The sequence below is a fragment of the Parasteatoda tepidariorum genome, chromosome 5 (assembly GCF_982258835.1).
Source record: "Parasteatoda tepidariorum strain Cologne lab strain chromosome 5, Ptep-v5.0, whole genome shotgun sequence".
Lineage (NCBI taxonomy): Eukaryota > Metazoa > Arthropoda > Arachnida > Araneae > Theridiidae > Parasteatoda > Parasteatoda tepidariorum.
In genome coordinates, this window is record NC_141759.1 from 6722514 (window position 1) to 6750505 (window position 27992).

The 27992-nt window shown below is 31.6% G+C and overlaps 2 protein-coding genes across 2 annotated transcripts; one reads left to right on the forward strand and one right to left on the reverse strand.

Moving 5' to 3' along the window:
- Nucleotides 1-71: 71 nt before the first annotated feature.
- On the reverse strand, nt 72-27646 carry LOC107455680 (uncharacterized). The gene is made up of 2 exons (XM_087163361.1): nt 27376-27646; nt 72-1560 (listed from the first exon to the last, which is right to left on the reverse strand). The coding sequence occupies exon 2, from the start codon at nt 1463-1465 to the stop codon at nt 731-733; it is 735 nt and encodes a 244-aa protein (XP_087019487.1). The 5' UTR covers nt 1466-1560; nt 27376-27646; the 3' UTR covers nt 72-730.
- LOC107443279 (uncharacterized) lies at nt 10577-21880 on the forward strand. The gene is made up of 6 exons (XM_043055418.3): nt 10577-10926; nt 11307-11564; nt 14325-14600; nt 16445-16744; nt 19050-19151; nt 21741-21880. The coding sequence occupies exons 1-6, from the start codon at nt 10788-10790 to the stop codon at nt 21848-21850; spliced, it is 1185 nt and encodes a 394-aa protein (XP_042911352.2). The 5' UTR covers nt 10577-10787; the 3' UTR covers nt 21851-21880.
- Nucleotides 27647-27992: the final 346 nt, after the last annotated feature.

Below are 27992 nucleotides of genomic sequence, written 5' to 3' on the forward strand. Positions count from 1 at the left end.
AAAGCCACGTAAATCTACAATCTAAATTTGCATATATTACGCAGATTTTGCTAATTTTTTGAAAGGTTTAGTTTAACATATTTGTCTTTTTCTTTATTTAAAAACAGCTGGGCACCTGGGCCGCGCAGCGGCCCGTATCCCATTCATCATGAAATTACAAAAATGAGTTAAAAACATTTTGAATATAAGCAGTCGTTGTGGTAGCTTTACAATAATATTACCATGATTAGAGAAAATACAAACTTGAACAGAGATATTTACATTAATTGCCGAAAAATATGTACAGAAAATTGAATATGAGCATTAATAAATGATGATTATATATATACAAAAGTCGTGATTCATGGACGTGAAGATTTTACATAAATTTTGACAAGCCTTAGTAGCGCCATCTAGTATGATCAACTTTAATTTGAAAGGGCAGTATGCAGTATTTTTTTGAATAATCTGTATGGAAAATTAGAGTTCTGAATAATAATAAGAGTTCAAATAGAAGTTCAAATCAAGTCAAATAAGATGTTACTGTGCAAGAGTGGCTTCCCCCATAATCCTCTGAAGCAGTTGAAGCACTTCTTGATTTTTCAAAAGTTCTTGCAATTCCTTAATTATTGTAACCAACCTTTGAGCAAGTCCTGTTGTTGGTGGTGGTATAACACGTGTTCCCCTGATGCGGGGACGGGCTCTGCTCCCCGTGTAGTTGGCTGTATGAGAGTCTCCGCAGTTGCTGCACTTAGGTGGTGCATTTTTTATCTTTTTGGCACTCGTATGATCGGTGTTTGGTGGCGCACTTAACACATCTTGATGGTGAATTACATGATCTTTGACTGTGTCCAAATTCTTGGCAGTTGTAACACTGGATTGGATTTCGCCCGCCTCGGAACCTTTCAATACTGACCGGGATACTTTGTATATTGGTGATGGAGAAAATTTGTCGATTAACATCTGTTTCTGTGAGAATTGTGAGAAAAAGTTGGAGGAGCCTGTAGGTACCGCCCACTTTTCTCTTAAACTGAATTATCTTTTGCGTTATGATGTCTGACTTCGCCAGTTCCTGGGAGATATGATCAGTATAGAATCCAACTGGAAGACCACGAATATGAACTTTTATATGCTTAATTGGTTGAACTTTTGCTGGAGTTGTGGGTGGATCTGCAGTTGAACTGGAAACCTCCTTGGGTGGAGCTAAGTCAGTATCAGATATAGATTCAGATGGTTGTAAGGAGGTGGAGGTATCTATCAGTGAAAAATGTTTACTATTTGTGGTCATGATTAGATTTGCTTTAGCTTTTTTGACATTCTTTTTCTTCTTCTTCAAAGGGGGTTCTGCAATATTTTTGGTTGAGCTTTCTGAATCTATGATTGATTCATTCCCCGTCTGTTCCAAAAGTTGGCCGCCTTCATAAGTTTCCATATCAATGACATCAATTGGTGTTGTCGGTATTTTGGGTCTATTTGGCACAGGCATGAGAGACTGCTCCAAATGATTTAGTTTCTCAAGTAGTTCTTTATTCTCCTTTCCATGTCTGCTAACTCTCTAGCCATTTTGGTAATTTAACATATCTGAAAAAAGTGGTGAATTATATAAGCCTACGAATTGTTTAGTAATAGTGGTGGATAAAAATATACTAAATTGAATTTATTAAACCTAGAATCACAATTAATAAACTACCACTTGAAAATATTTATTCGCTGTCCGAAGCAAGTTGGCATCTCTGTGTTTATAAATAAAACTATTTTTGTGTGTTCTATATAGCATCAATTTCTTCAAACCATTTTAGTAACGGTAATAATATTAAAAATAATTAAGAGTATTAACAATTTACTCGAATGAGTTTATAATAATCTTGGCTTCAACGGTCTCCGGTGAAATCCGTGGCGTTACGAACAAACTCAGTGCCGGTCACCGGTGACCCTCATGGCATTCAACGTGTTAACATCATACTTTTCATGCATAAGATAAGTTTTTCTTTTTTAAAAATTTTCTTCTTCATTTCTTACGATAGATTAATGATAGATTTATAAAAAATTTCTACTGTATGGAATTGGGGTTATTAGTGGCTTGATTATTATTAATAATCGGGTTAATGGCATAATAACAAGACAAAGCTGAGTGTCGTAGCAATACCTCATAAAAAAAAGGTAATTTCTCACTCGAACTAAGCGAAATCAAGCGGCCTCAGCATGGATCAATTTAGTAGACTGCCGCAACGAACGTAAACTGCTCAGTGGATGATAAATTAGAAAGACGTCACTACGTTAGGGACACAAAGCTGATCAGTGGTGCTAATACGAAAGATGTTATTAAATTTGGACTATAGGTCATTCAACTGGAGTTGGCACTTGACTCTTTTTTTTTTTTTCTTTCCTCCAAGCCCTGGGCATGTACCTAGGTTATGAAAAACCCTTAACCATATAGCCCAAGACTTGGCCACTAATCCAGCTCCACTCCAGCCTACATAACATGATATTTAAAAAAAATATGTATATATATTTTTTTACTGAATGTGTGGAATTTAAGAAGAAATAAGACCAAAAAAAATATACATGTGAAATGAGAAATTAGTAAAAAGAAATGAATAAAATAAATTAATAAGAAAGAAAGAGAGAAAAAAATATAGCGTTAAAAAAGACTAATAGAGATGAAAGTATTACTAGATATAGAGAAATCTTAAATAAACAAATATATATATAAATGTATGTCTTTTTAGTAGGGATGTGTATAGACTTGATTGGATTGACGTAGCTCTTTTAGATCGTGCAAGTAAGTTGGACAGGAAGGTAAGGAGGCTCTGTGATTACAGTCCAGATTTAAATTGGAGTCTAGGTTGGATGAGTGACAGTTTATGCAGAATTCTTCTTTTTCTGTGCAATTTTCGATACTATGACCTTTGTATCCGCACTTCTCACAATAACAGTATGACTCAATACATGTGTTTTGGTGATGACCTATTGTCTGGCATTTTCTGCACCTTAATAAAACCAGTCTTTTTTTAATTGTGCAACGTTGTAGACCAGCGTAGAAATAATTAAGATTCAAAAGCTTGATGGAGAGTTTTCTGTTGACTCTTATGATGACGTGTCTCTTAGAATTATCTCTTTTATGTGGGATTTCTTTGGTCAGTTTGATGATATCATAGGCAGGGTTGAAATTGCCATTGATTTTAATCAAGTTAATAATCTCAGTTTCTGTGAATGTAACAGGTGTGTTAAGAAGAATTAGAGAGAACAACTTTACGTCTTTGTCGTGATATTGGATACCTGTCTTTTGCAAGGTTGAGAGGACCGTTTCCTTATGTTGATTGTTATGAAACTTTAGTTCTAGTATCTTGCTGCTTCTATAGACATTTTTCACGGGCAGTTTAGGTTCTTCCTGAATCAGCCTTTCCACAATATCAGTTGTGGAGCAGTCTTCTTGTGGTTTTACTATTATTGGTTTTGGTGGTATTATTACTCGTGGAACATCAACATTGATAGAGGTGGTATTTTCTAATTTTTCGAGTCTTGCGTTGATGGTCTTTAGATTCTCTTCAATTTGATTTAGTGGGTTTGAGGAGTGAACATTTAATGAAAAGTCATCAAGTTTTATTCGCATATAGTCAATTTTCTTGTCCAAAGATGTTTGGGAGTTTCTAGAATTTATCAAGTCATGAGTTTCTTGTTCCGAAGTTATCTTCCTTATTTGTTGAATTGCGTTGATACAAGCAGATCGTGGTTCTTGCGGAAGGAATATTTTCTTATGATTGCTGTAGTTGATGTTTTTCTCTATTATATGAAGAAGGCGTTCTATATCCGCTTTAGTCTGTGACATGATGGAGGTATTTTTGTTGGTAGAAGTTGGAGTATCACTGATGATGCAGTCGTTGGTTACCGGAGAAGTATGTTTATAGATAGAAGTGAGATCAACGATTAATGAAGGTGATGTATTAGTATCAGGATCTTGTATGGTTTTATTATCTTTTCGATGAGAATTTTTTGATCTGTAAGGAGTTTCTGTGAGTGAAATATTATTGTCAACTCTTTGAAAGTTTTGTGTAACTCTGCGTTGGGATCTTGCTGACCTTGCAGGATTTTGAAAATTATCTGTAACTTGTGAATTAGCCATGAAAGAAGGTAGTCAATATGTAAGCAGAAAGGGTAAATAGAGCTCTTTAAAAACGTTAGTTAATGTAAAAATACAAATTACAAAGAGTGGCAATGGTGAGTCAAAGCCTGGCCCCTGAGAAAACCCAGAATAGAAGTTAATTGAGAACCGATGCTCCATTGATAAGGTATGTCACCGCCAGAGAAAGGAGGTGTGGGAGGATAAATGCGTATTAGATGTGCTGAAAACCTGATAGAATGCAGGAAACAATGAAGGCGGCTCTAGGCAGAGTGAGGAAACTTAATTGGTTGAAGCAGAATGATCAGTCATTAATGGATACACTGGCGATGGCATACAAGTACTAAAAGTTGCCTAATGAAAATTTAACTAGAAACATATGTGATAATTTAAGACAGTTAACTATATATCAAATTTAGTGCTAAAAAGATAAGATGCAACAGTAGATAACAACTGGTACTAGGCCGGTAAAAGTTATATCAATAAATGTACTAATAAAGGGAGGATAGGCCATCGCTATGTTAACAAACAATTTCTAAGTGCATCGCTATGTTAACAAACAATAAATAAGTACTACTGTTGATGAGTTGACCTGGGTATTCCATTGGTTGGTAGTATCCAAAATCTTCTGGTAGGCTGCTGCAAAATATTGCTAAATGACCTTAAGCTATATATGAGTATGTAAATCTAACTTGAGCTTTGTTATTTGAGAAAAAACATTGTAAAAATGCAAAGAAAAATCAAAATAAAGCACTCGGAGACAATTTTGACAATAATATAATGATACATAATTAAAAAAAACACTTAAAGATAAATAAAATGGCCCTAATCTATGTAAAAAGAAATAAAAATGAACTAAGACAACAAATGTATGATCGAATCAATTTAATAAAGGTTTGTAAACAATGACTCTGGTATTAACTTAAAAACAGCATGGAATAGGAAAAGCTATTAAAATGAATAATGTCGATTATAAATTTAATTGATTAAAGAATTATGAATATGGTGTGATTTAAAGCACTTAACTGTGTTTGCGATCATAGAAATTGTTTACATTTTGTTATGGGGAATGGAACACCATTAACATGGGAAAGTGATGTCTCTTTGAAATTTAATATAAAGTCAAAGGATGGATGAAAAATTAAAAACAGGGTGGCGGACAATTAAAAACATTTGGGGGAACAACATATAAAAAATTTAGATAGAAATAAAAACGCTAAGATAAAAATTTGAGTGTCCAAAGTCAGAGTTCACAAAATACTAATTTTAACATAGCGATAGCCTATACCTAGGAGCGTCAAAAAGTTTAAAGATACTGATAATTAGAGTACCAGACCACTGGAAAATAAAAAGTTAATATATTTGAATAGAGAATCGCATGGAGGATTGAAATGAAATGCTTTAAATTTGAAAAGAGTCGATAAGTTAAGGAAAATTTAAGCCAAAGAAAGCAATGATTACCACTTGCAGTGGATGACATGTTAAAATGGCGATCTGACACTCTAAGCCTAAATCAATGGAACATCGAAAATCTAAAACTTGAAAACGGAAAAAGGGGCCTCCCAGGGGTCGGAAAAGACTCACCAGGGATGCCTTGGGGTGTTACATGCTGTTTTTATTAAGAATTGGGTAGAACAAATAGATATTTAACGCTTTTATTAGCGATTTTTTGGAGCTCTGAATAGAGATGTTGCTTGTGTGGGAACTAGATCCCAGCCGGCACTTGACTCTACCTCTCGTACGCTGAGTTCATTTTAGCGTGGGAGTAAGAAAGGAAACATCCCCACGCTTGAAATTGAGATAACCCTTAATGCACGCCAAACACCAACAGTTAATCATTTTTCTGTCTCTTACTTCGCTTTATCATCTGCTATTTTGCCTTTTGTTTCTCTAGCTAATAAAATATATTTCAAAATTTAAAAACTGCTGTTTTCCCAGCAAAATGTCTCAAAGAGGAAAAACTATTCACTCAAATGAGAGAAATATAAAAAAGGCCGGGAACTATCATCAAATTTATGAAATATTTAATGTTAAAAAATGCACATAAAGTTTGGAAAATAAATATTTTTTTTCTCCCATACGATCGCCAAGTAGCAACCTTGTTCAGGATAGCTCACAACCTTTCCCCCAAAATAGCGAAATAGTATTGTCACATACCACGTGATGGAGGCGAAGCCAAGTGCCAACTCCTGGTGAACGAACTATACTAAAGCCCGAATTCACCATGGATACTAACCCTCAGTCACAGTTCAAAACAGGTTTTACGAGAGCAACTCGAGGTTACAATTTAAAAATTTCATTTCATCATTTTTGTAACTGAGAGTGTCAGTTGAACCCTGAGTTAACTAATTTTAAACTGAAGATTTACCCAATTGGAGTAACCGCGGATGCCCAATTGATCGTTGTGTAAGATAAAAGTATGAAATAATTGTGCGAAATAAAAGCATATTTTTAATTGAATTTTAGTTACATTTGCGTGCGGCTTTATGGTATCCATAATAATAAAATATCTAATTTCGTAATAATAAAACTCTGATTCATTTTCTCACCAAAACAAGTCACAAACCAGTTAGAAAAATGAAACGTAAAATATTTTTCACTTATGCAGTAAGAGCGTGATTCAAATTTAATTACTCAATGCAATATTTTTCAATACAAGTTCTTTTTTAAAAAAATAGCAACAAAAATTGAAAGTAAACACTTTTAATAAGGCTATAAATCTCCCACCGGAATGCAAGTTAAGAATTAGAGTGTCAAAAAATAGTGTCAACGGTGAATACAGGAGGTATTGGTCTTAGCCTGGCTTACACTTGTCCGGTCTTCCCTACACTGATTTTGTTAAAGTATTACTACCCGATATACATCTGGCAATTTCGCAAAGAAATTTATATTAATTGTATTAATTTCTCAAGCTAATTTAATTTTAAATCAATATTTAATTTCCTCAAATTAATATTCTGTCGGTTTGGTGGCCGAGCGATCGGCATGACTGACTGCGATGCCAACGGTTGCGGGTTCGAATCCTGCTCAGGGCATATAGATGTTTCTCTCTGTATGAAATTGCGTGACGTGGGAATGTGGCCCACCCTATGAACGGCTGTCGGCGGCAGTGTGGCTTGGATAATGCTGTTCGCCTCAGCGACTAGGTTCACAGGTGCCCATCAAGGTAACGTTGACACCTCCGTCATCTTCCTAAGCTATAATTTCAATGTCCACCGTTAAAAAAGAATAAATTAAACGGATACAGTTATGGTATTTCACCTGCTAAAATTTAATCTCGATTTCTATTATCGGGGTTTTGAGTTTATCTCTGTCCAAAAAATATCCATTATACTCCGTTGCAAGCCCTTTGAGGCACGCGAATTCAAATTTTCATATTTTTTTAAAATTGAGGAACTAATTATGATGCATAGAGTCTAAGAATGGGAAAATTACACTTAAAAAAATTCTGACTCATTGTTCCACAAGGAGGGTGGTGGTTTCGGTGGTTAACCGCTGTCCACACAGAACATTTTCGCTTGATAAGAAAATAATATTTTTTTAACTTGCTTTTTAACATTTTTTACAATAAATTGTAACTTTATTGGAACTGAATAATAAACTTAAATCCTAAAATCATTTATACAATTTTAAACTCGAAAAAAGGCTTCAACAAATATAATATAATATGTAATAAAATACAAAATATATAATAGTGCAAATAAAACGTATGAATTTTTAACACCAAGAATGATCTAAGAAGATGTTCTAAGAAATTAAATATAATACAAATATAATATATATTATACAATATTATGATGAAATAAATAATACAGAGATATATAATAATGAAAATAAAATATATATAGAAATTTAATAAAAAGTAAATATCTTACTGCGGCATTCTCTACTATATATATTGTAGAACTTTTCCATTATAAAGAATTAAACTCTCATCTCGTAATTGAAAATCAACAATACAAAATAATAATTAAAAAAAAATTGTTTAAATTGTTAATTTTTAAGACAAGCAAAATGCAGAAAAATTAGTAATAAAAAAATAAATTTAGCATCAATTCAATATGACTGTTCACTAATTCAAAAAGAACACAAATGAGAAGAACAAATTTGTTTCAAATAAGAAATTTGAGATAATTGGCTTTATTTTCAATATACATGGATAAAAGACACATGTTTTTCCTTTCATAAGCCCCATGCTAAAGAAAAACCCTAATAAATTTTGATCTACTTTACTATCTGAATGAGTGAAAGGGGGAAAAAGGACATGCGCTGGTTGGAATATCGTACGTTTTAGGGGCACAGTGGTCTCCCTCTGAAACCAAGAAAAATAAATGTAAAAATTAATTACTTTTCTTTGGAATCTTTATTGGGGAAAATTTTGTATGTTAAAAGGAGCTCACAAACAACAAATTTGAGTAATATATTTCAAAATTTTTTCGTATTTTATGGGGCAAAAAAAATTTTTTTTTTGAAGTAAAGAAAAAATGTATTGAAAACTTCTCATTTTTCTGAAAGGAAGACATAATCTAAGTGTAGTGGTGCTATCTAGTGATGATTAAGAAAGTTAAAATATTACTTTAAAAGTATTGGTTTCAGAGATTGACCATTGTGCGCTTAGGAAAGTTTTTTTAAAAAGAGCGGTTTCGCTGTCATGCCACTGTGCGCTAAAGGGTTTAGAAAAGATCATCGCGGTTAACGATTTAAGTAATCATCAGCGACTGCAGATAGCTCCGTTCTATTTCGTTGTGATATTGTACAAATATGCTTTCAAAACAATATAAAAGCTTTTAAAAGTGAAACATGGCAGATGGAAATTGAATTCGTGCTCTCTTTTAGGATACATATCATAGAATTATTTAAAAAAAGGAGTATAGTTTCGCAGTCTTACTGAAATCCTTGCCTTGGCAAATATTCGTTTTTGAAAAAGAAACAACTGTATGACGTTGCTTTATGGCGTGACGTGGGAATGTGCCCCCCCCACAACGAACGGGTATCCGTGGCTATGTGCTGCTCGCCTCCGTGACTTATAAGGTTCTCAGATGCACACCCGGTAACGTTAAATGAGCAACACTTGCGTCATCTTTCAAGGCGAAAAAGAAGAGTTTAGTGCCTACTGTTTCAAAAAATATTCCTCACATTATTATTATTATTATTAATTTTTTCTGATTAAATGCAATTGTTCGGTATTTCCGACTCTGATCTTTTCCTATAATATCCTTGTTATAATAATAGTCGAATAATCTCGTTAAATTGAAATTCATGTCTCATTAAGTCACTTTTATAAAAAAAATGTATTGATTTAAAGGGAAGGGATTTTTTCTTTGATAGTTTTAACTTAGTTGAACTTAGTAAACACTTCTTCTTCAGAGTAAAGGGGGTAGGCTTATAAGCCAATTATGGAAATCTCAAGATGTACAGCTGAAAACTAAATAAATCAACCACCTATTTATCCTTTAAAACCTGAAATAAGATCTTTTCTATTTTCGCCTCAAATGGGAATACCTTTAGCCGATACTATACATATAAAAGAGATTTATTTTTGTTTCATTTTATTTCGCTATTAAGGACCGTTAAAAAATTACGTACGTAAGTTTTATTTATCAATTTTTAACTCCCGTTCTCTTTTTGTCTGCAAAAATAAGCAAATTACTATCCCCCAGGCTGCATACGCAAGCATGTGTGATGCTTACTTTGAAACAATGCTTACAATGCTTAAGTATATATATACAGGAGGAGAGCAAGTTGCAGCACCCCTTTGCTTCAACTGAAGTGATCTAATTTTCCGATTAAATTCAAATAAGCTATGTAACTTCGTACAAATCAACCCAGTGTTTAAATTTATTTCATAAAATTTTGAGATTAAAATTATTTAAGAATCACTTTTTTTGTTTTAAATTCTGTTGTTAAGACTCGTGACCTCCAAAACTCCTATAAATTTTTGTCTAATTTTTTTTCCAAACGTAGCTTTTATTACAAATTTTAGGTTTTTCAACAAGAAATTTTTTTTTGCTCTCTGGATTTGGATTGGATCTTCTGGATTTGGTTCAAAGTTACAAGGCTATGGAGTTGAACATTGACAGTCGTAAACTCAGAATTGAGTCGACTGTTCAATTCTGATCATAAAATAAAATAAAATTATTTTTCTATTTTTCTGGAAATTTTTGTATAAGGCTACCAATGCGAAGCATTTTGTGTAACAATCGGAATTTTAATGTATTGTAGTATTATGAGATGGTATTATTTGGAGAAATCTAATTTAATATCGAAAATATTTCCTACATATTTCATTTATCACTTTCAGTAAGTTTAAATCTTTACTTTAAAACCGTCGCAATTTATGAAATACTTTTCCAATCGAGTTAAAATCTATCGTAAACAACATCTGTTTATCTTTTTTTCTTCTATATTTTTCAATAAAACCCATGTGAAAAATTTTGACGAATAATTTTGTTATCTAGAGAATGATAAGGCAAATCATTTTTTGTCAGTTGATAAAAATTTGATTCTTATTTTTCTTAAAGTTAAAACAAAATATTATCCGATCTCATATTTCTTTTTGGCACAAAGTGTTCTTTTCATATTAAAAAAACAAAAAGCAACTTTTTTAAAGGAAATTATACAATTTCATTTCTCTTTTCATAAATTGAACTGAAATATATACAAATTTAAAAGTTTTATCTTTTTGAACATGGGGGTGAATACGTCACTCTTGCTAATAAATTGTTTCATAATTTATTTCATGTTTCAGCTGGTTGGTGCTGAAAGAAATGTGAGTGACATTTATCTCATGGACTTAAAAGTATTAAGTGGAAACAAAGAAGACACAGGTAAAATTTTGGCTTATGTTTTTCTCTAAATTAAAAAAAAAATTATCTCTGTAAATAGAAAAGGCGTCTCAAGGTTATGCGGTATCCCTACTCTTCACATTTTCCCCCTCTTCGGTTTTGGCAAATCTTACTTTTTCTCCATGGCAGTACGTTTCAGTAACAAGTTGGAATATACTAGAGATGAGAAACAGCAAGACTTGCTGAATTATGGTGACGGTGAGGTGAGGGGAAAAGTGTGAAGTGAAGGAAAATCACTTAACCCTGAGACACTTATTCTGTTTACAAAGAGTTTACGTTTGTAAGTACACAATGCAATAGAAACTCTTTTTCTTTCACAAAAAATGATATTTGCACTGATTGCTGTTTACGTTGTTGCTCAGGTCGTTGCACGTCAAGAGAAGATTGTAACTTCCTGTGTGATTGTCAAGGTAACTTTGGAGGAAAGTATTGCAAGTGTTTTCAAGGCATTAGTGGCAAAAATTGTGACATCATCGATGAGTGTGTCGACAATCCGGGTATGTGTGGCAATGATCCGGATGTCTCCTGTGGATTCCACAGGAAGAAGAAGAGGATCATCTGCGAATGTCGGACATTCGGGAAGAGATTCGACATTCCCACTAAAACATGTGTAGATCAAAGTAAGTCTGATTTGAATCATAAAGCAAATTTATTATGTCAGGCAATATTTTAAATTTTGAAATACAAGAAAAAGGAACATACTTTGCTGTTTAAAATACAGTTTTCTATTTATTTATTTTGTTTTGGCCTTCAAACCATCTTCAAACTCGAAAATATGATTCCATAATTACAGGAAATTTTTCCAGATTTTGAGAACATTATTTAAGCTTTACTTTTCACATACCTGATTCTTCTTTTTTCTCGATATTTCTCTTAATATGGTTTTTCGAAACTCCTCACCAAGAAAAATAATAAAAGCCATAGTTTAAATGCTTTACACTGGAAGCAATCCAATGATTTTAAGCTCTATATATAAACTTGCCGTAACAAATTATTTAGGCTGCAGCACGGTCAAATAAATTGTATTTTAAAAGTTATTTAACTTTTTTTTAAAATTGCCAGTTTGGCGACATTTTCACCTAGATGAAAATTACAAAAATCACTGCCTTATTCTCAGTTTTTGCAACCTTTTATGAATCCAGTTAATGCAGTAGGTTTTTAAATGTTAAAAAATTACACTACAATCGCTACAATCTACAATCGCTCCCCAAAACTGGGACTTTTTTCCACATTGACATTTTGCGCCATTTTCAAAATAAGCGTTGACAGCCCTAAACTTGACAGAAAAGTCTTGGCTAACCTTAAACCGAACAGTCATGAGTAACTGTTGCAAACTCACAGCAGTAATTAAAATGGCACATTATTCACAAAAAAAGTATTATTTCATACAACGGCGGAGTCTTCGAAAAACAACCTTAAATATCAATGTATTGCATCGCAGAGTAAAGAATATTTCAAAATGTGCCTGCACAACTCATAACACTGGATAAAAAAAATTTGTTGCATTTATAAGATTTCTTGATCTTACCTGATTCGGGTGTGGTTACTTCCAACTTGAATTCAGTTTTGTTCAGTTTTTTTCTTCCAAAATGATATTCTTAGTTTGTTCAATTTTTGACTGAATGTATAAGTTTACAAAGAACGTACAAGTTTATTTACGTATATATGTAGTTGTCTGCTCCTTCCAAAATAACACTTAAGACAAACTATATCACCTTATAGTATCGCTTCATAAACTGAAACACCTTCTTCCTACCACTCCCTTCGTTGCAGAGAAGTGGGGAATTTAGTATTGACTGGAACAAATTTTAAAAACTCCTCGTTAGGAAAGTATTATACAACTATAACTTGTAGAGATAAACCGATTGCAGATTTAAAATCAGCCGCGCAAAAGTATTCAAGATCCATTTGAAATATATCATGTAACAGAGAAAAAAATTATTCTACGTTGTTATCAGTTACAAAAATAACAAAGGAATAGTTTACAAGTATCGCAATAATTTTTTTTTAAAAAAAGGGAGGGGGGAGGTGATTAAATATAAGATGAAGTGGTGGGAGATGTGAAACTTTATTTCAAATTTTAAAGATTATTTACAAAATATTGTTTATTTCATTTTATTATTATAATTTCTTTTACGGCACAGCATCACCAATTATGAAAGAGGTGGTTTAGTGCCCTGCTGGAAACCGTGTCTTAACGATCTGTCCACTGCAGGACAATCATTACTACTAACATAACTTATATCGCAAATTATTCATATTCAAAAAACATTTTTTTTTTTGCCTTTACATTCAATAGGAAAAAATTGTTAGAAAAGTAGCTTATTTTAATCTCTTCTAACAAATTTTTGCTATTCACCACTTTTTATATTTTTAATGGTCAGTGACATCCCTGATTTAAGTATTGGCTAAATTTTAAAATTCAGCTTAACCATTATTGTTATTTCTTTACTCCTTAAGGCATTGTGGGATTTTAAGACTACCGCATGACATGTATGCACAAGCTAACCACACTAAGGCTGTCAGACAACTGGAGCCATTTTTGCCCAATCTGAAATATGTTTCTAGCAACATAATAATTATTTTATAATATGTTATTGAAACCTTTTTTTTAATCAACATAATATTAATAATGTTTTTTGGTGGAGTGACAGATGATTAGTTAATTAGTTAATGATTATGCATCTCAAGTGACCTGAATGTAAGCTTTCTTTCGAATTTGTGGTCGTATTAACCATTTTTTTGGTAGCTGTAACAGATGATAAGGCTTCTCAAATGTAACTTTTTTTTTAATCCATCCACTGTTAATCGTTTTTTGGAAAAGGTTATTGATGATTAGTTGTTGATTATGCGTCTCAAATGACTTGAATGCAACGTTTTTCTTGAATCTATCCCCTATTAATAATTTTTAGATAAAGTAACTGATGATTAGTTACTGATTATGACCTGAATAATCAGTTACTGATGATTAAGTGTCTCAAATTTAACCTTTTTTTTAATCCATTCCCAATTAAAAATTTTTGGGTGAGGTAACTGATGATTAGTTGCTGATTATGCGTCACAAAAGTGATCTGAACGTAACTTTTTTTTTTGAATCCATCTCCTATTATTCATTTTTTGATGAGGATATTAAGGATCATGTGTCTCAAATTACCTGAATGTAATTTCTTTTTCAAATCCATCTCTTACTAAGCAAATTTCTTTGGATGGGAGTACTGATGATAAGTTAATGATTATGCTTTTCAAATGACCTGAATGTAACCTTTTTCTTGAATCTATTTCCTATTAATGAGCAATGTTTTTGTGTGGATGGGATTACTGATGATTAGTTATTGATAATGCGCCTTGAATGAACCGTAAACCTTTCATTTCTCTTTCAGAGCCCTGCAAATCTTATAAGGAGTGTTTTAACGGAGCAGACTGTCTAAATGCTAATCACGAGGAGGATGGAAAGGAACCTCATTACTGTGAATGTAAATTTGGGACAAGTGGAGACTACTGCGATAGAATAGAAGAATGTATCGACAATCCCAACTATTGCGGTGATGGAGATGGCGTTATCTGCAGTTATAATAAATTTCTGATGCGAGCTTATTGTCAGTGCAAGAATCGGAACCAGAGATTTGATTGGCCGCAAAAAAGATGCGTCGAACGAAGTAAGTTTTGATGTTCCTTCATTTGAAAATAAATGTATTGAAATTTTGACTGAAAACTTGAGGCAAAGAAGCACAACTCGAGGCAAGAGTGCATTAGACCCTTAGTTTGAAGCAAAAATTATATTCTTAAGCTCCTTGCTGTTTAAATAATAATGCTTGCCATAAAGAAGTATACGAAAGGAAATAGTGGTTGCCAACGCTTACAGACTAATTGTTTTAATATATATTATTTTTTGAATAAGTGTTATCAGATCGGCAACACTGTGCCAATCACTATGATTTTTGAAAAATATTTCATAGAGTGGTACGTTGGAAAGTACTTCATTTACGTCACTCTAGAACTGTACAATGGTCTATTTTGAGAATGTGTGGGAAACATCCCTGAGGATGATCCAAAGACATGTCATTGTAATTTCGATCCTCTGCAGAAGGCTTTAGTAGCCCGACGACCTGCGCGAGAAGTCGAGCACTTTACGGTAGAATAGTATAACGAGGACCGATATCTCTCACTCTCTGTATCTACGCAGGCTGATCAAACCTGCTTACTGACCACAACCAGTGATGCTTGATTTTGGTGTTCTACTGGGAACTATGTCTTTATGATAATTCTACACCGGGACTCTTAGAGTGGTACAGAATAAAAAAGTAAATTAAATAAAAAGTTGATTGATTTTACCAACATTTCAGAGATCTTGCCTCTAGAGAACTGAATTGGTTTATTGGTACAACATACTTGTGTGCTTAGTTAAAGTTTGAAAACCTTTGTCAAGCAGAAGGATTGCAAAATACAGCTTGAAGATATATTAAGGGAAACGGCGGAATTGAAACCCGTTACCTCCACGCCTCGCACAGCGTTTGACATGCGGTATCACTCGGCGAGTGAGTCCCCAGGGAGTCCACTTATTGGCCCCTGTAAAGAACTGGAACAAGTTGGATTTTTATATGGACTTTTGAATCATTTACTGACAGTGGTGTAATTTCAAAAACTTAATAAAATTAGTTTCAATCAAATTTACTAAACCGTGAATCATAAAGGTAAAATTCGCTATCACCAGAAGAAATACTCCCATAAAGAGTAAAAAGTAAGCAGTCCTGACTGAACTAGAAAATTACAAAAAAATTAACACAAACAATATTTGACACATTTACAAAACTTACAATAAAGTGAAACAAATGACACAAACGAAGAGATTAAGTACGCAAGTAGATATAAATGGTACATTGTGAGTTACATATCAGTTTACAGCAATTACAAGTTAATACATAGGCAGAGAGCTAAATTGATTATTTCTTCTGGATGCCTTCAAAATCTGTCTATTATCTTCATTGCAATAGTTTTAGGGAAGAATTTGGTTCTATAGCCGTTAAATCTTTGATAAAAAAGATTAATATGCGTTCAATTGTTTCTAAACTTCTTACTATTTCTCTTAGCTCTAAGTAACAGTAAATTTCAAAAATTATTATTTGGAACAGAGTTGGGTTTGGAATATTATGCATCTAACGTAGAAAGCAATACTGGTGTCAAGGGCTAAATTTCATAATTATAATTTTTTTAAATGTTAAATATAATATTTTTTAGTTTTCTTTAACTTAAATTTCTACAAAAAAAGGAGAGAAAAATATGAAAAATCTGTTTAATGAAACTTTCGCGCCAAACTATAAACATCAGCAAGCTTAAAGCTTCATTTTTATGTCAATTGAAAATGCATATCTGAATGGAAATAATTTATGCTTAAATTAGATTTTGCTTTACTTACTAAATGCTTCTATTTAATAGATATCTTATTTATTAGATATTTTTTTTCTTTTCTTGCTTATGGCTGCTCACTCGCTTGATATTTCAGATAAGTGTCGGACAAGCGAGGATTGTTTACCTTTCGGTCAATGTCAAGATAAGTGCATCACGTGGGAGCCCTGTCAAGATTTCAGCCATATTGAGAAGAAGCGTTCCTGTCACTGTATCGAGGGCACCAGTGGAGAACACTGCCAAGTGATCGATGATTGTTACAACAAGGTAGTGGACTGCGGCACGAGCAACAACGTGACCTGCGACTACTACCACAACCACGGTTTAACAGCGTACGCTTTCTGCAGATGTAAAGATCGCGATCTGAAGTTCGATCCCTATGACAAACAATGCAAGGGTAAAGTTCACAAGATTTGTTAACGCGTTTTTATTTCAAAGTTAGAAACATGACCAGGTAACCACATTCCAGACAAATAACTAGTGAAACAAGATAGTTAAGCATGAAATAGTTAAAAAAGATCAAGAAAATGAAGTGTTTTAATTATTTGCAATTGATTAAAAATAATTGTAGAATGAATATGTCGTAAAAATGGTCAAATGAATTCCTAAAATTGATTTCAACTTAATGTCTACTCTAGCGGTTCATAAATTTTTACTACTACGGAACCCTAAACGATTAATTATCGTTTGAAGGAACCCCAAATATATAAATAAAATTTATTAGCAGTTTCGAATATAGTAATCAAATAAAGTCTACTAATTATTTCAATAATATTCACTGCGAAGATTGGAATCTTTTTCCATAATGACTTTATCAATAACTTTCTTAAAATAATATGTTTTATGTCAAACACTTGAATTTGCAGGCCTGGAGTGGTACCTATAGTCTAGTTCTGAATTTGTTTTGGTGCTAAAACTGAACGAATAAAATAAGTTGAATTAAGGTTTTCGATAAAGAACTTTTATAAGCGTTGAAAACAGTTATCAAAAAAGCATAATCAGTTTTTTTTTTTAGTTTGGTCTCTCTTAAGACAAATTCATGGATTTTTTAAAAATAAATTTTGCTATTTAATTTTCTACTGGTATTTTAATTAAATAATTTTATAAGAATAACCAGAATATGAAATAACTTATAGTTTATTGTTTGGATACCAATAGACTTACAAGTTTCATAAATCAATACTGATATAAAAACTTTAAATCTTTGGATCTCCTGTGATCGTGGATCCCTAAAATTCCGCTGAACATCATTTGAGAACTGCTAGTCTTCAAAATGTACGTAAAGAGGAAAATTTAAATAGAGATAAGTATCTAAAAACGTTTATCATCTCTATTCTAATATTTCCAGACTATTATCAACTCTGGTGAGGTAACCAAATATGTTTTATTTTATCGGATTGTTGAAGAAACGACTTGAAACAATAATTCAGATGAACAGTTAATTTATCTTTGCTTACCTACTTTCTCCTTTTACGAGATTGTATTTTAATCCCAAAATTTTTTTTTAACTTTTGTTTCCTGTTTCGTAAAGGACATTAAATCATATTTTAACCTCACGCCGATTTTAACGAGAACAGAAAGTTTTATTTATACACTGGTGTTCAAGATTGAGAGAATTTTCAGAAAATTTACATTTTGCTGTGTAAAATTACATACTTCAAAATGACCTAAAAATATTTATACGTTACAATTAAAAATTTTTATCGACTATTATTAAGTAAAATAATAAGAAAGTAATAAATATTAACTGAAACTTATTTTTTGCATGGAATTATCTTTGGATAAACAAATTTTATTAGATCAAAAGTCATTCAAAATAATCCGTTTTTTTTTTTTTTTTTTTTTTTTTTTTTTTGTAAATTCTAAGTTCATAGAGTTCGCGAATTTAAGAAATCTCTTCTGAAAATTCAATATATGCGTCACTCCCCAAAAAAAAGGAAGTATCCGCAATCTGAGAAATAGGGTCCCGATAGTTTGATCGGAAGAGCGCTCGAAAGTTTGGACCCCTTAATGTTAATTTCACTTTTTACGTATTTCGAAATATCTAGGGAACTTTTAAGTGAACCGAAAGATTTTTGCACGCAATTATTAAATTTGTTTATCCAAAGACAATTCAGTACCAAACAATGTTTAGTAAATATTTATTATTCTTTATTATTTTATTTAATAAAGGCAGAAAAAGTTTTTGATTTGCAATGCATAAATTTTTTTGCATCATTGTAATGAATGTGATTTTACATGGAAAAAGGGAAAATTTGGGCAAAATCAGTTGAATTATTCCTGAGAAATTGAATTTCATAGAAGTCAGTAATTTGAAAAAAGGGCGTCAACTACTATGATTTGCTTAACATTTTCAGCCTGGTAAAAGTGCGACAGTGCCCCACTTTCTGTTCTAAAATTGAAACTATACGCGAGTTTTTTTTAAAACATTGGAAAATTATCTATTTTTTTATAGGGGGGGGGTGCACTATAGTGTTTAGAAATATGCGACCTTCAAAATTTTCAATTTTCTGAATTCTACATTTTCCTTAAAAATGAAATAAATTACTTGTCAGATTTAAAAACAATTTGTTGTATTAGCGATAAATGTTTGCAAATGCAGGCATTTGTCTTCTAGAAATCATGTATTATTATTTTTTTGCCATTCATTTTATAAGTTTCTATATATACAACACATTGATGCTCTCTTTATTAAATTACAGCTTGCCACTGTGGTGATGGTGCAACATCCTGTAATTTCATAGATGGAGTGAAAACGTGCTCATGCAATCGGGGATTTTACTACAACGGAGTCAGATGCAGAGGTAAAAGGGTTTTTAATTCTTCGGGGCCCAGATAGCTTGGTTCGTAGGGCATGGGTACCATGTCCAGGAGGTCATGAGTTCGATCCCGGCAGGCAGAAGACTTCCCGTACAGCAAATGTCGACTGCTGTGCTTTAAATCTGTTAGGTCAAAAATCCTTCTATAAGTTCCCAAAAGAAATCCATACTTCTGGGAGTAATGAATCGGAGATTGATCGTGTTCTGGTTCGGGTCAAAATTACGATCTGAGGATGGATGAATGTTGAGCGATTGTGTAATCCCTGTAAAACAGACTGTGACATGCATGTGGCAGCATTCTAATTCCTGATTATAGATGGCGCCACTAGAGAACAAGAAGAAACTCGTCCCCCTGTTTCAAAATAGGCCTGCCACTATTGACAAGTGCCATACGAAAACAACTGGTCCCCCTCTCCTCTTGTACTGTGTCAAATTTATGATAACACAGGGGAACAATTATATCATCGTTTGTTCTCTAGAAAGTGAAATTTTTTATGCAATTCAATAATAGATTCTTAACAGGACTTTTTAAAATTCACATTAGGGAACACTAAGCGTCCCCATTTCTCCGAAATGTAAGAAGTGTGGTCATATAATTTTTTTTCCTAAGTGTTAATTTTAAAAGAACAGACAAGTACATATATGTATTTACAGTGCGCAAAAAAAAAAAAAAGAAAACGATATCACCCTGTACAACTTTTGTTCTAATGATCGAACTTTCAGGTACTAAATGTCTATCTTAATGGTTTCAAAAGGGGACTTCAAATATGCTAATTAATTGGTGATAACTATTATTTAAGTTACGAAGTCAGACACACCCACACACACACAGTGGAAGGATTAAAACAGGCCTTAGGCAAGGAAGGAGGGTACAAAATTTATTTACTAATTATTAGACAGCGAACGTTTATAAAAGTGGTCACGGAATGTTGTGCTCCTAAATATAAGTTAGGGATTATCTTGCACAGAAAATCCGTAAAACATTTCATTTTAGGGAAATCTAAGTAATTGTAATTGATTCATTAAATAGATCACGCTATTCATTAAATAGACAAACGCGATTCCCACAAAGAGCAAAGGGAGAAAATGTCTTGCTTTTCACTAATGCATACTTGAGCCAAAAATAGAAAAGGACAGGATGTGAATTTAAAAGTGTGAAAAAGCATTTCGTTTTTAATAATAAATTAAGAAAAGGAATAACATAAAAAGATTAATTGAAGCTTTTAATGTCACACACACATGTGTATGTATAGATAGATAGATAATACCTTCTAGTTACACTCAATTTGTGCTTTTGTTTTCATATTTTGTAATCTGGAAATCTTTCTGCGAAAAAAATTTTAAATCATTCTTGAAAAATTTCCCGTCCAAGTAGATCTGATTTCGCTACTCCCTTTATAGTCCATTTTTATACTGTTTTTTTCTTTTTCTTTTATTTTATTTTCTGTTTTTACATGTTATTTTTACTTTTTGTGTTCTATTTTATTTGTTGTAATTTTTGTAAAAAAAATTTTTGAGTGCTCCTCACACTATTGTATTAATGTATTTTGCTTTGGCTTTATTGATACAATATCAGAAAGCACTCTGTTTTGCGGATATAATCGTGTGGGCTGATGAAAAGATTATATCTTTTTTAATTTTTTTCCTGTTTTTTTAAATAAAATTTCATCCTTTTTTTTCTAAACTGTTAGTTATTTTTTTACTTATTATTTCCCCCCTTCGGTACAAGCCAGGTGTGGAATTTAGATTAAGCAGCCATCGTTGGGATTCAAACCCGGTGCACCTCACTGGATGACGAATTGTCTATCTCGTGAGCTACCACGGCTCCTTCCAAATTATTAGTCCGGATCTCGAAGTTCAGTTTCAGTTCAGTATGAAAAAAAACGTTGCAAGCAATACTTTACTTGCTTTGAAGAAATGCGCTTTCAAGTCATTCCCATTTCCTTCAAAATCGGGGAAAGCAGCGTGCAGCGTAGAGTAGAAGAGCTTTCAGATATAATTTTAAATGACATAATAAAGTTTTCGGCAAAAAAAGGAAATATATTTTTGGTTAGTATCAGCAAGCCATCTTTAATTTCAACAGTAGTAACCTGAATCTTCATTCTACAGAAAAAAATGCTTTTTACTTATCATTAAGCTCGTGTTTAGCCTCAATTACTCCGTTTGCACGATGATAAATTAGGCTGGGCAACGCCCATCCCAATTTGAATTAATCCGATTTGAAATAAAATATGTCTCCTAAGTGTCAATAAAACTTCTTTCAAAAATTCTGCGTATAAATAACCTCATTTTTGATTCCAACAATTATTATAATTCCACAGGAAATATATTTACCTCTTTGATTTCCTGTATTGTAGGAGAATTTTCCATATTATAGGGAAAATAGTCATATTATTAAACGGTTGGAATCAAAATATTCTAATAGATATTAGCGGTATAATTTTTCAATTAACTATTAATTAGTTTTTTAAGTTTCTCTTGAATCAATGAATTGATTGTGTCGAGTTTTATGTATTTCTAGAGAATAAACTGTGTTTATGAAATAAAGGCTTATATTTATGATTTATTTTATAGATTGCGACTGCGGAGATGACGCGGAAGGATGTACTTTCACAAAGAGTGGGAAAATATGCATCTGCAATACTGGATACAAAGATGTTGGTGGTATTTGCGAATCGGAATAAAATTTCTGTCCAAAGCATTCAACAGAAATAAAATCGGTATTCAAAAAAATGAGTTTTCTGTTATTTTATTTTTTGACCGGTGTTAAGCATCCATCGCGATTCTAAGTATACGACTATCAATACTCAACTTCTTAAGCTCTGAACCAAATCTAGAATGCTAAGAGACTCCTGGATCAACTTCTGGAATGGGATAAACTAGTTTTCATGGAGGACATTTTGATGGAATTATACCACGAAGGACCACGAAAAACTCACATTGTTAGCCCGAGAGCCCTTGATCCTTCTACCTCTGAGGATATTTTATGTTTACTACTGTGGCCGATGCAGAATTCGTATAAACTTGTTATCGCTGGAATTCGAACCCAGGACACTTCATTGGGAGATGATTACTCTATCACCTAAGCCACCGCTGTTCAGTTTTCTGCCGTTGAATGAGAGTTTATAATAATACCAGAAGGCTCCTCCTCCTGTTGGACGCACGCTCCCTGATTGCTGGATAATATTCAGATCACTGGGTCAGAGGCTTTGCCCTCTCTAATTGCAAATACCCAGTCACTTAAGAATTGATACTTTGATTCCAAACACACCCTGATTTACTCGATTCATTTACCAGTTCAGTTAATTAGTTCGCACTATAACCTTTCCACCCTACCATAAGACCTGACATGAAAAAAAAATAAAATATTAAGTAGGAAAATTCCATTAACCATAATTGATGACCATAAGAAGTGAGCCAATAGGTTGATTATCCACTTCTTGTTAATGAGAATTTAAAAATATTTTTCCTGAAAGCACTGTGATTTCCACGCTGGCAATAAAATGTTCCTCTCTATTGAAACGGTACTTAGTAAAAATTTTGAAAATTGTAAAGTACCTACTAGGAAACAATACTAAAGAACAATTAGGTCCCAAAATTTCCCAAATAATTTTTTACATAACTTGCATGATTTTAAGATTTTCAGACATCCATGTGCTGTTTTCCTTTAAACATAAATGCCAAATGATAATCCACTTATTGGTATATCCAAAACTGTTGTCAGTTCTTTATATAAGAATGCGTTATAAATAAATTGGCATATCTTACAGTTGACTTTTAAAATAAAAACAATTGACACTATGGTTGAAATTTCTATTTATTGTAAATGACTATTGATCGAAGGTTCCCGCGTCATATGAAATGATGCTCTATTGTGCTGAATATGATAATTTTTAAAACTGCTGTGAGTTTGCAACTGTTATGTCAAGTTCAGTCTATTTAACGCCAGCGATGCTTATTCTGAAAATGGCGCAAAACGTCAATTAGGGGAAAAGCAACAGTTTTGAGGAAATAAAAAACGTTTGTAGTTAAATTTTTTAATATTTCAAAACTTACTCCAATGCTGCATTACTTGGGCTCATAAAAATTTTCAAAAACTCAGAATAAGGCAGTGATTTGATTATTTTTATCTAGTTAGAAAAATCTCGTCAAGTTGCGATTTTTTAAAAGGTTTAGTAATTTTTAAAATATTTAAGTTATTTGTCCATTCTGAAGCCCAGTAAATTCTTTACGGTTGGATGATAATATACAGTTTAAAATCATCGCATTGCTTCAAGTGTAAGGCACGTAAACTGTAGCTTTTTTTATTTTTGCTTGACGACAGAGTTTCAAAAAACAATGCTAAAGCACAATTGGATTCAACAAATCTGAGAACAACTTAAGTAACTGGGTGGGTGCTGGAAAAAAAACTCGAATAATTTGAATCAAAAATAGGGTATAGCACTCTGTGTTTACTAACTCATAAAAAATTGCTATCAGAGCATTTTTTTGTCGTGCTTAAGGGGTCCCTGAATATTGGGCTCTAACTTTACTGGACTTTACGGTCACTAACGGCCACAGGATGACTAAATATGATAAACAGAGATTTAAAAATTATCTGTCAGTCGTACTTTTTCGTCACAATCGTACTTTTTTGTCAAAAATGCCCCCCATGTGCATTTTATTATTATTTTTTAATAAATATGAAATTATTACTAATATTGTTTTTTAAAATTTTTCTTCGTTTTATAAACTAACGTGCGATTTTTATGCTTTGAGAAATATTTCAAATTTTAAAATTGTGAAAATTGTAAAGTACTCATCGGGAAGCAATACTAAAGAACAATTAGATGCAAAAAATTCCCACATCATTTATTACATAACTTACAAAATTTTAAGCTTTCCACACATGCGTGTGCTGTTTTCCTTTAAACTTAAGTGCTAAATGATAATCTACTTATTAATATATCTAAAACTGTTGCCAGTTCTACATGTAAGAATGTGTTATAAATGCGAAAAATCATGCATTGCCTTATTCACATTAAATGAATGCATTAAAATAACTCAACTTCAGATAAATTTCACTCATTTGTCTGGGAAGAATGTGCCTTATCATCTTGAGTTCAATTTACTTGAGTCAAAGCGTCAACAGAAATAACTCAAGTTTCAGTGCACAATTTTAACTCAAACTTGAGTGGATTTCAATTCATTTTTGATTAACAATCTGTAGCGCTTAATTCAATCGTTTTAACTCAAACTTGGGTGCATTTCTATCAATTTTGATAAACTATTAGCATCATTTGAGTGCATAATTTTATCTCGAATTTGTGTGAATATCAATCATTTTTGATACATAATTAGCATCCTTTGAGTTAATTTATTTGAATCATACTAACGTTATTTTCTATCATTTTTTATTCTTTTTACTTAAATGTTATTTAAATGACAAGAAAACTATATTTAGCATGCGTAACAGAAATGATTTATCTGCATTTATTTCTCTTTAATTTTACAGACAATTGTTTGGTAATAAATAAGTTCCTTTTTTTTTAAATTTTAAAACTAAACTGGGACAGCCAATAAGAAAAGTGAAAGCTTAGTAATTCAAATGTATTAAACAATTAATTTATTGAATATAATCGCAAGATAATACTTTTTGGAGTTTGAAAGCTTTTTGACAGACTTAATTACAAAATTTTAGGGATTTTCAACTTTCTGTAATGAAACAAAATTTTTAATATTTTAATTAACAGCTTTCTTGATGATTTTTTATTTCATATAGGTATAGAGTAATTGATGTTGCTATACTTATACGAAAATCACAAAATTTCCATTTGCTTTCCTTAAAAAATTTTATGAAGAAAGTCTTTCAACACATTTTAAGAAAAAAATGAACATAATATCTGGAAAATTAACTAATATTATATCAACTAAATTCTTTTAAATTGCTCTATTTTTTCATACTCTTTCACTCAAAATCATCAATATTTATTGTTTTTAAATTTTTAGAACTTATTTTATTTTATGTTATTTTTCCTCCTTGTTTTTTCTAAGCCTTTTAAAGATTGGAATCTATTTCTCAATATTTTCTCATCTTAGAAAATTGAAAGTAGAACTTGATATATTGAATTTCGCAAATTATATTTTTGCAATTGGTATCTATTTATTTTCAAAATACCTTATATAATTCCGATTTGAAAATGTTAAAATGAAAATGAAAAAGTTTTTATTGTCAGCGAAAATGAATTTAAACTGGCGATTTTAATTGAGTATCAAAAATAGGTAGAAATGTTTGAACGTTGAAGATAAAAAGGATTGGTAATTAAAATTAACTTTATGGTAAATGATATCAAAAACTGTACATAAATAAAAATATATGTACTTATAGTGCCTCATATGCAAGAAAATTTTGCAATATAACTTCAGTTGTATGCTTTTATTTTTATATTTCCTGTTTCTTTAAACATCACGTGACAAGGTTTTAATTTTTGTGGCCAGCTGCTTAAAATTAATTTTCAGAAATCTATTTTATTACTATAAGAATTCTGTCACCTTCTGTTAAATGATTAAACAAACTTGTTTTTTAAATTTGTTCTAACTAAAAGTTCTAGACTGTTTTTTAAATAAATTGAACTGATTAGCACTATAAACATACTAGTTAAATTTTAGATAGTAAACTGTATAGCACTAATCAATTGAATAGAGCTATTATGCAAATTGCTTCGTAGGGAAACAATTTAAAGCTTCATATTTTAAGGAAAAACTTGAATGTTAGCAATAAAATACGTATTTATTTTTAAAATTTAATTTTAAAACTATTGTTTTTTATTAATTTCAGGATTGATCAAATCAGTTCTCATTAATCTATTATTGAATCAAAATTTACCGGTCCAATTAAAACACTTAAGCCAAACGCACAAAACAATATAAATCTAAAATATGTATATAGTAATTTGTGTGCGTGTGTGTAGTACTGAAAAGCAAAAATCATCTTTGAATTCTAAGAAGCTTCAAAAGAAATCAAAATTTTAATAATTGTTTTTAAAAATTCACGAGCTATTAGGAGAAAATTAATTCTTTATTTAAATTCCCAAAAATGTGAACTTTTTTTTTGTAGTAATTCACAAAATGAAAATTCGTGATAAGTTTAGGCTGTTTTTTAAGTTGAAATAAATATAAAATATTGTCTTTGTGGTTATACGGTTCTATTTATATTATAAAATTGCTAAAATAGAATAGAAATGTCTTTTTTAAAATAATTTTAAGACTTCTGACTTTCCATACCAGCCAATTGTGATCCTTCTGCAGTTAAAAGTTGAATTATAAAAATATTTACCAATACAAATGAAATTGCCGAGTCAAACCAACTCATTCTTCAATGGTTCGAACACTTCAATTTAGGTTGATTAGATTAATAACGAAACTTTAATAATCAATTTTTAAAACCAAGAAGTTTATGAAATATAAATGTTTTAAAGTTTAAATGTTATGAAAAATTTAATGATCTTTGCAAGTATTTCTTAAAGTTTAAAAGATAAAACAGCTGTGGCTCACAAAATTTTTTTAAATATAGAACAAAGAACAAAAATGAAACGCCACGATCGTTTTCTTTTTTTACCGTTTTGGTCTATGTCTATTTTTCAAAAAGACAAAGACATGTATCTAAATTATTTCAGTGTTAGCATCATTCCTAAATTAAAAATTTAAGTGTATTTAATCTAATAACATATTTTAATAATACTAAGTTATATAGTTGGTTCTGAAAATTCGGATTATAATACTATTAAACCATATTGGTTGTTAAATGTCTATTTTTCGTAAAGACAAAGAAGACTTGTATCTCAAATATTTCGTTGTTAGCATTAATCCAGGATAAGCAAGGTATACGTATTTACCGTCATATTTAAATAATAATATATATATTTGGTTCTGAAAGTTTGGATTATAATTCTATTTAACCATATTGATTTTGAATAAAATATCCACTTAATAACTCTTTTCTCAATATTTCGATATCGGCGGGTAAATTTTTAAGTAACGCCTTCAATTTTGTTAAAGTATTTTGAGCTTTATTCATTTTCTCTGACACGTCTTTAAAATTTATATCTATTTCCTTTAACGCACCTCAAAACGTCCAAGAAAAAAAATGAAAAGTTCTCCCAATGAACTTAAAAATAATTGATTACTACTTACCGAACAACTTACTCGGCATTCTTGAATGAAAACTTACTTGTTTGAAAGACAAACTTTTTAGCGTCATTTTTCATCTCCTAGGTAGGTAAAAAAGAAAGTGTTTCTCGAGACGGAAACAAAATGAAATAACTACGGGGTCTTCATGAATAACCCCAGGGACACGAAGTAAGCAGCTTATTCCACAGAACCACGAAGTAAACCAAATTTTATTTGATTATATGAATACATTACTTATATTTCCATCGATATTAATAGTTTTATCCTATTTTTTAACTTGTTTTATGGTTTTTGAGTCATACTAAAAATAATAAAAACATCATGCGTTTTCGATAAAATCCATAACTTTCGATGTGCACCTGAGAAAAACTGACAAAATATTTTCAATAAAAGTAGTCAACGTGATAAATACGTCAATAAAATCGACAACAGAGACAGATTTTATTGAGGTTTGGTGATAAAAGTGACACCTGCAACTCATAAAATGTATTTTTCTGTGACAGGTCGCAATCTCAATGATAATCAATGCAGATTTAACTGAAACGGAATAACATTTCTCATGAAATCTTCATAAATATTCAAAATGAAGACAGGTAAAAAACTCAGCGTTTCAATTCCAATTAATTAGCTACTTTATCAATTAATTAAGCATTTAAT

What these genes read in the sequence shown, in the direction of transcription:
- LOC107455680 (XM_087163361.1), bottom strand. Translation starts at nt 1,465, where the DNA reads ATGCCTGTGCCAAATAGACCCAAAATACCGACAACACCAATTGATGTC.
- LOC107443279 (XM_043055418.3), top strand. Translation starts at nt 10,788, where the DNA reads ATGGGGGTGAATACGTCACTCTTGCTAATAAATTGTTTCATAATTTAT. An exon ending in AAAAAGATGCGTCGAACGAA is followed by an intron (nt 14,601 to 16,444) that starts GTAAGTTTTGAT and finishes TTGATATTTCAG; the next exon opens with ATAAGTGTCGGACAAGCGAG. An exon ending in CAACGGAGTCAGATGCAGAG is followed by an intron (nt 19,152 to 21,740) that starts GTAAAAGGGTTT and finishes TTTATTTTATAG; the next exon opens with ATTGCGACTGCGGAGATGAC.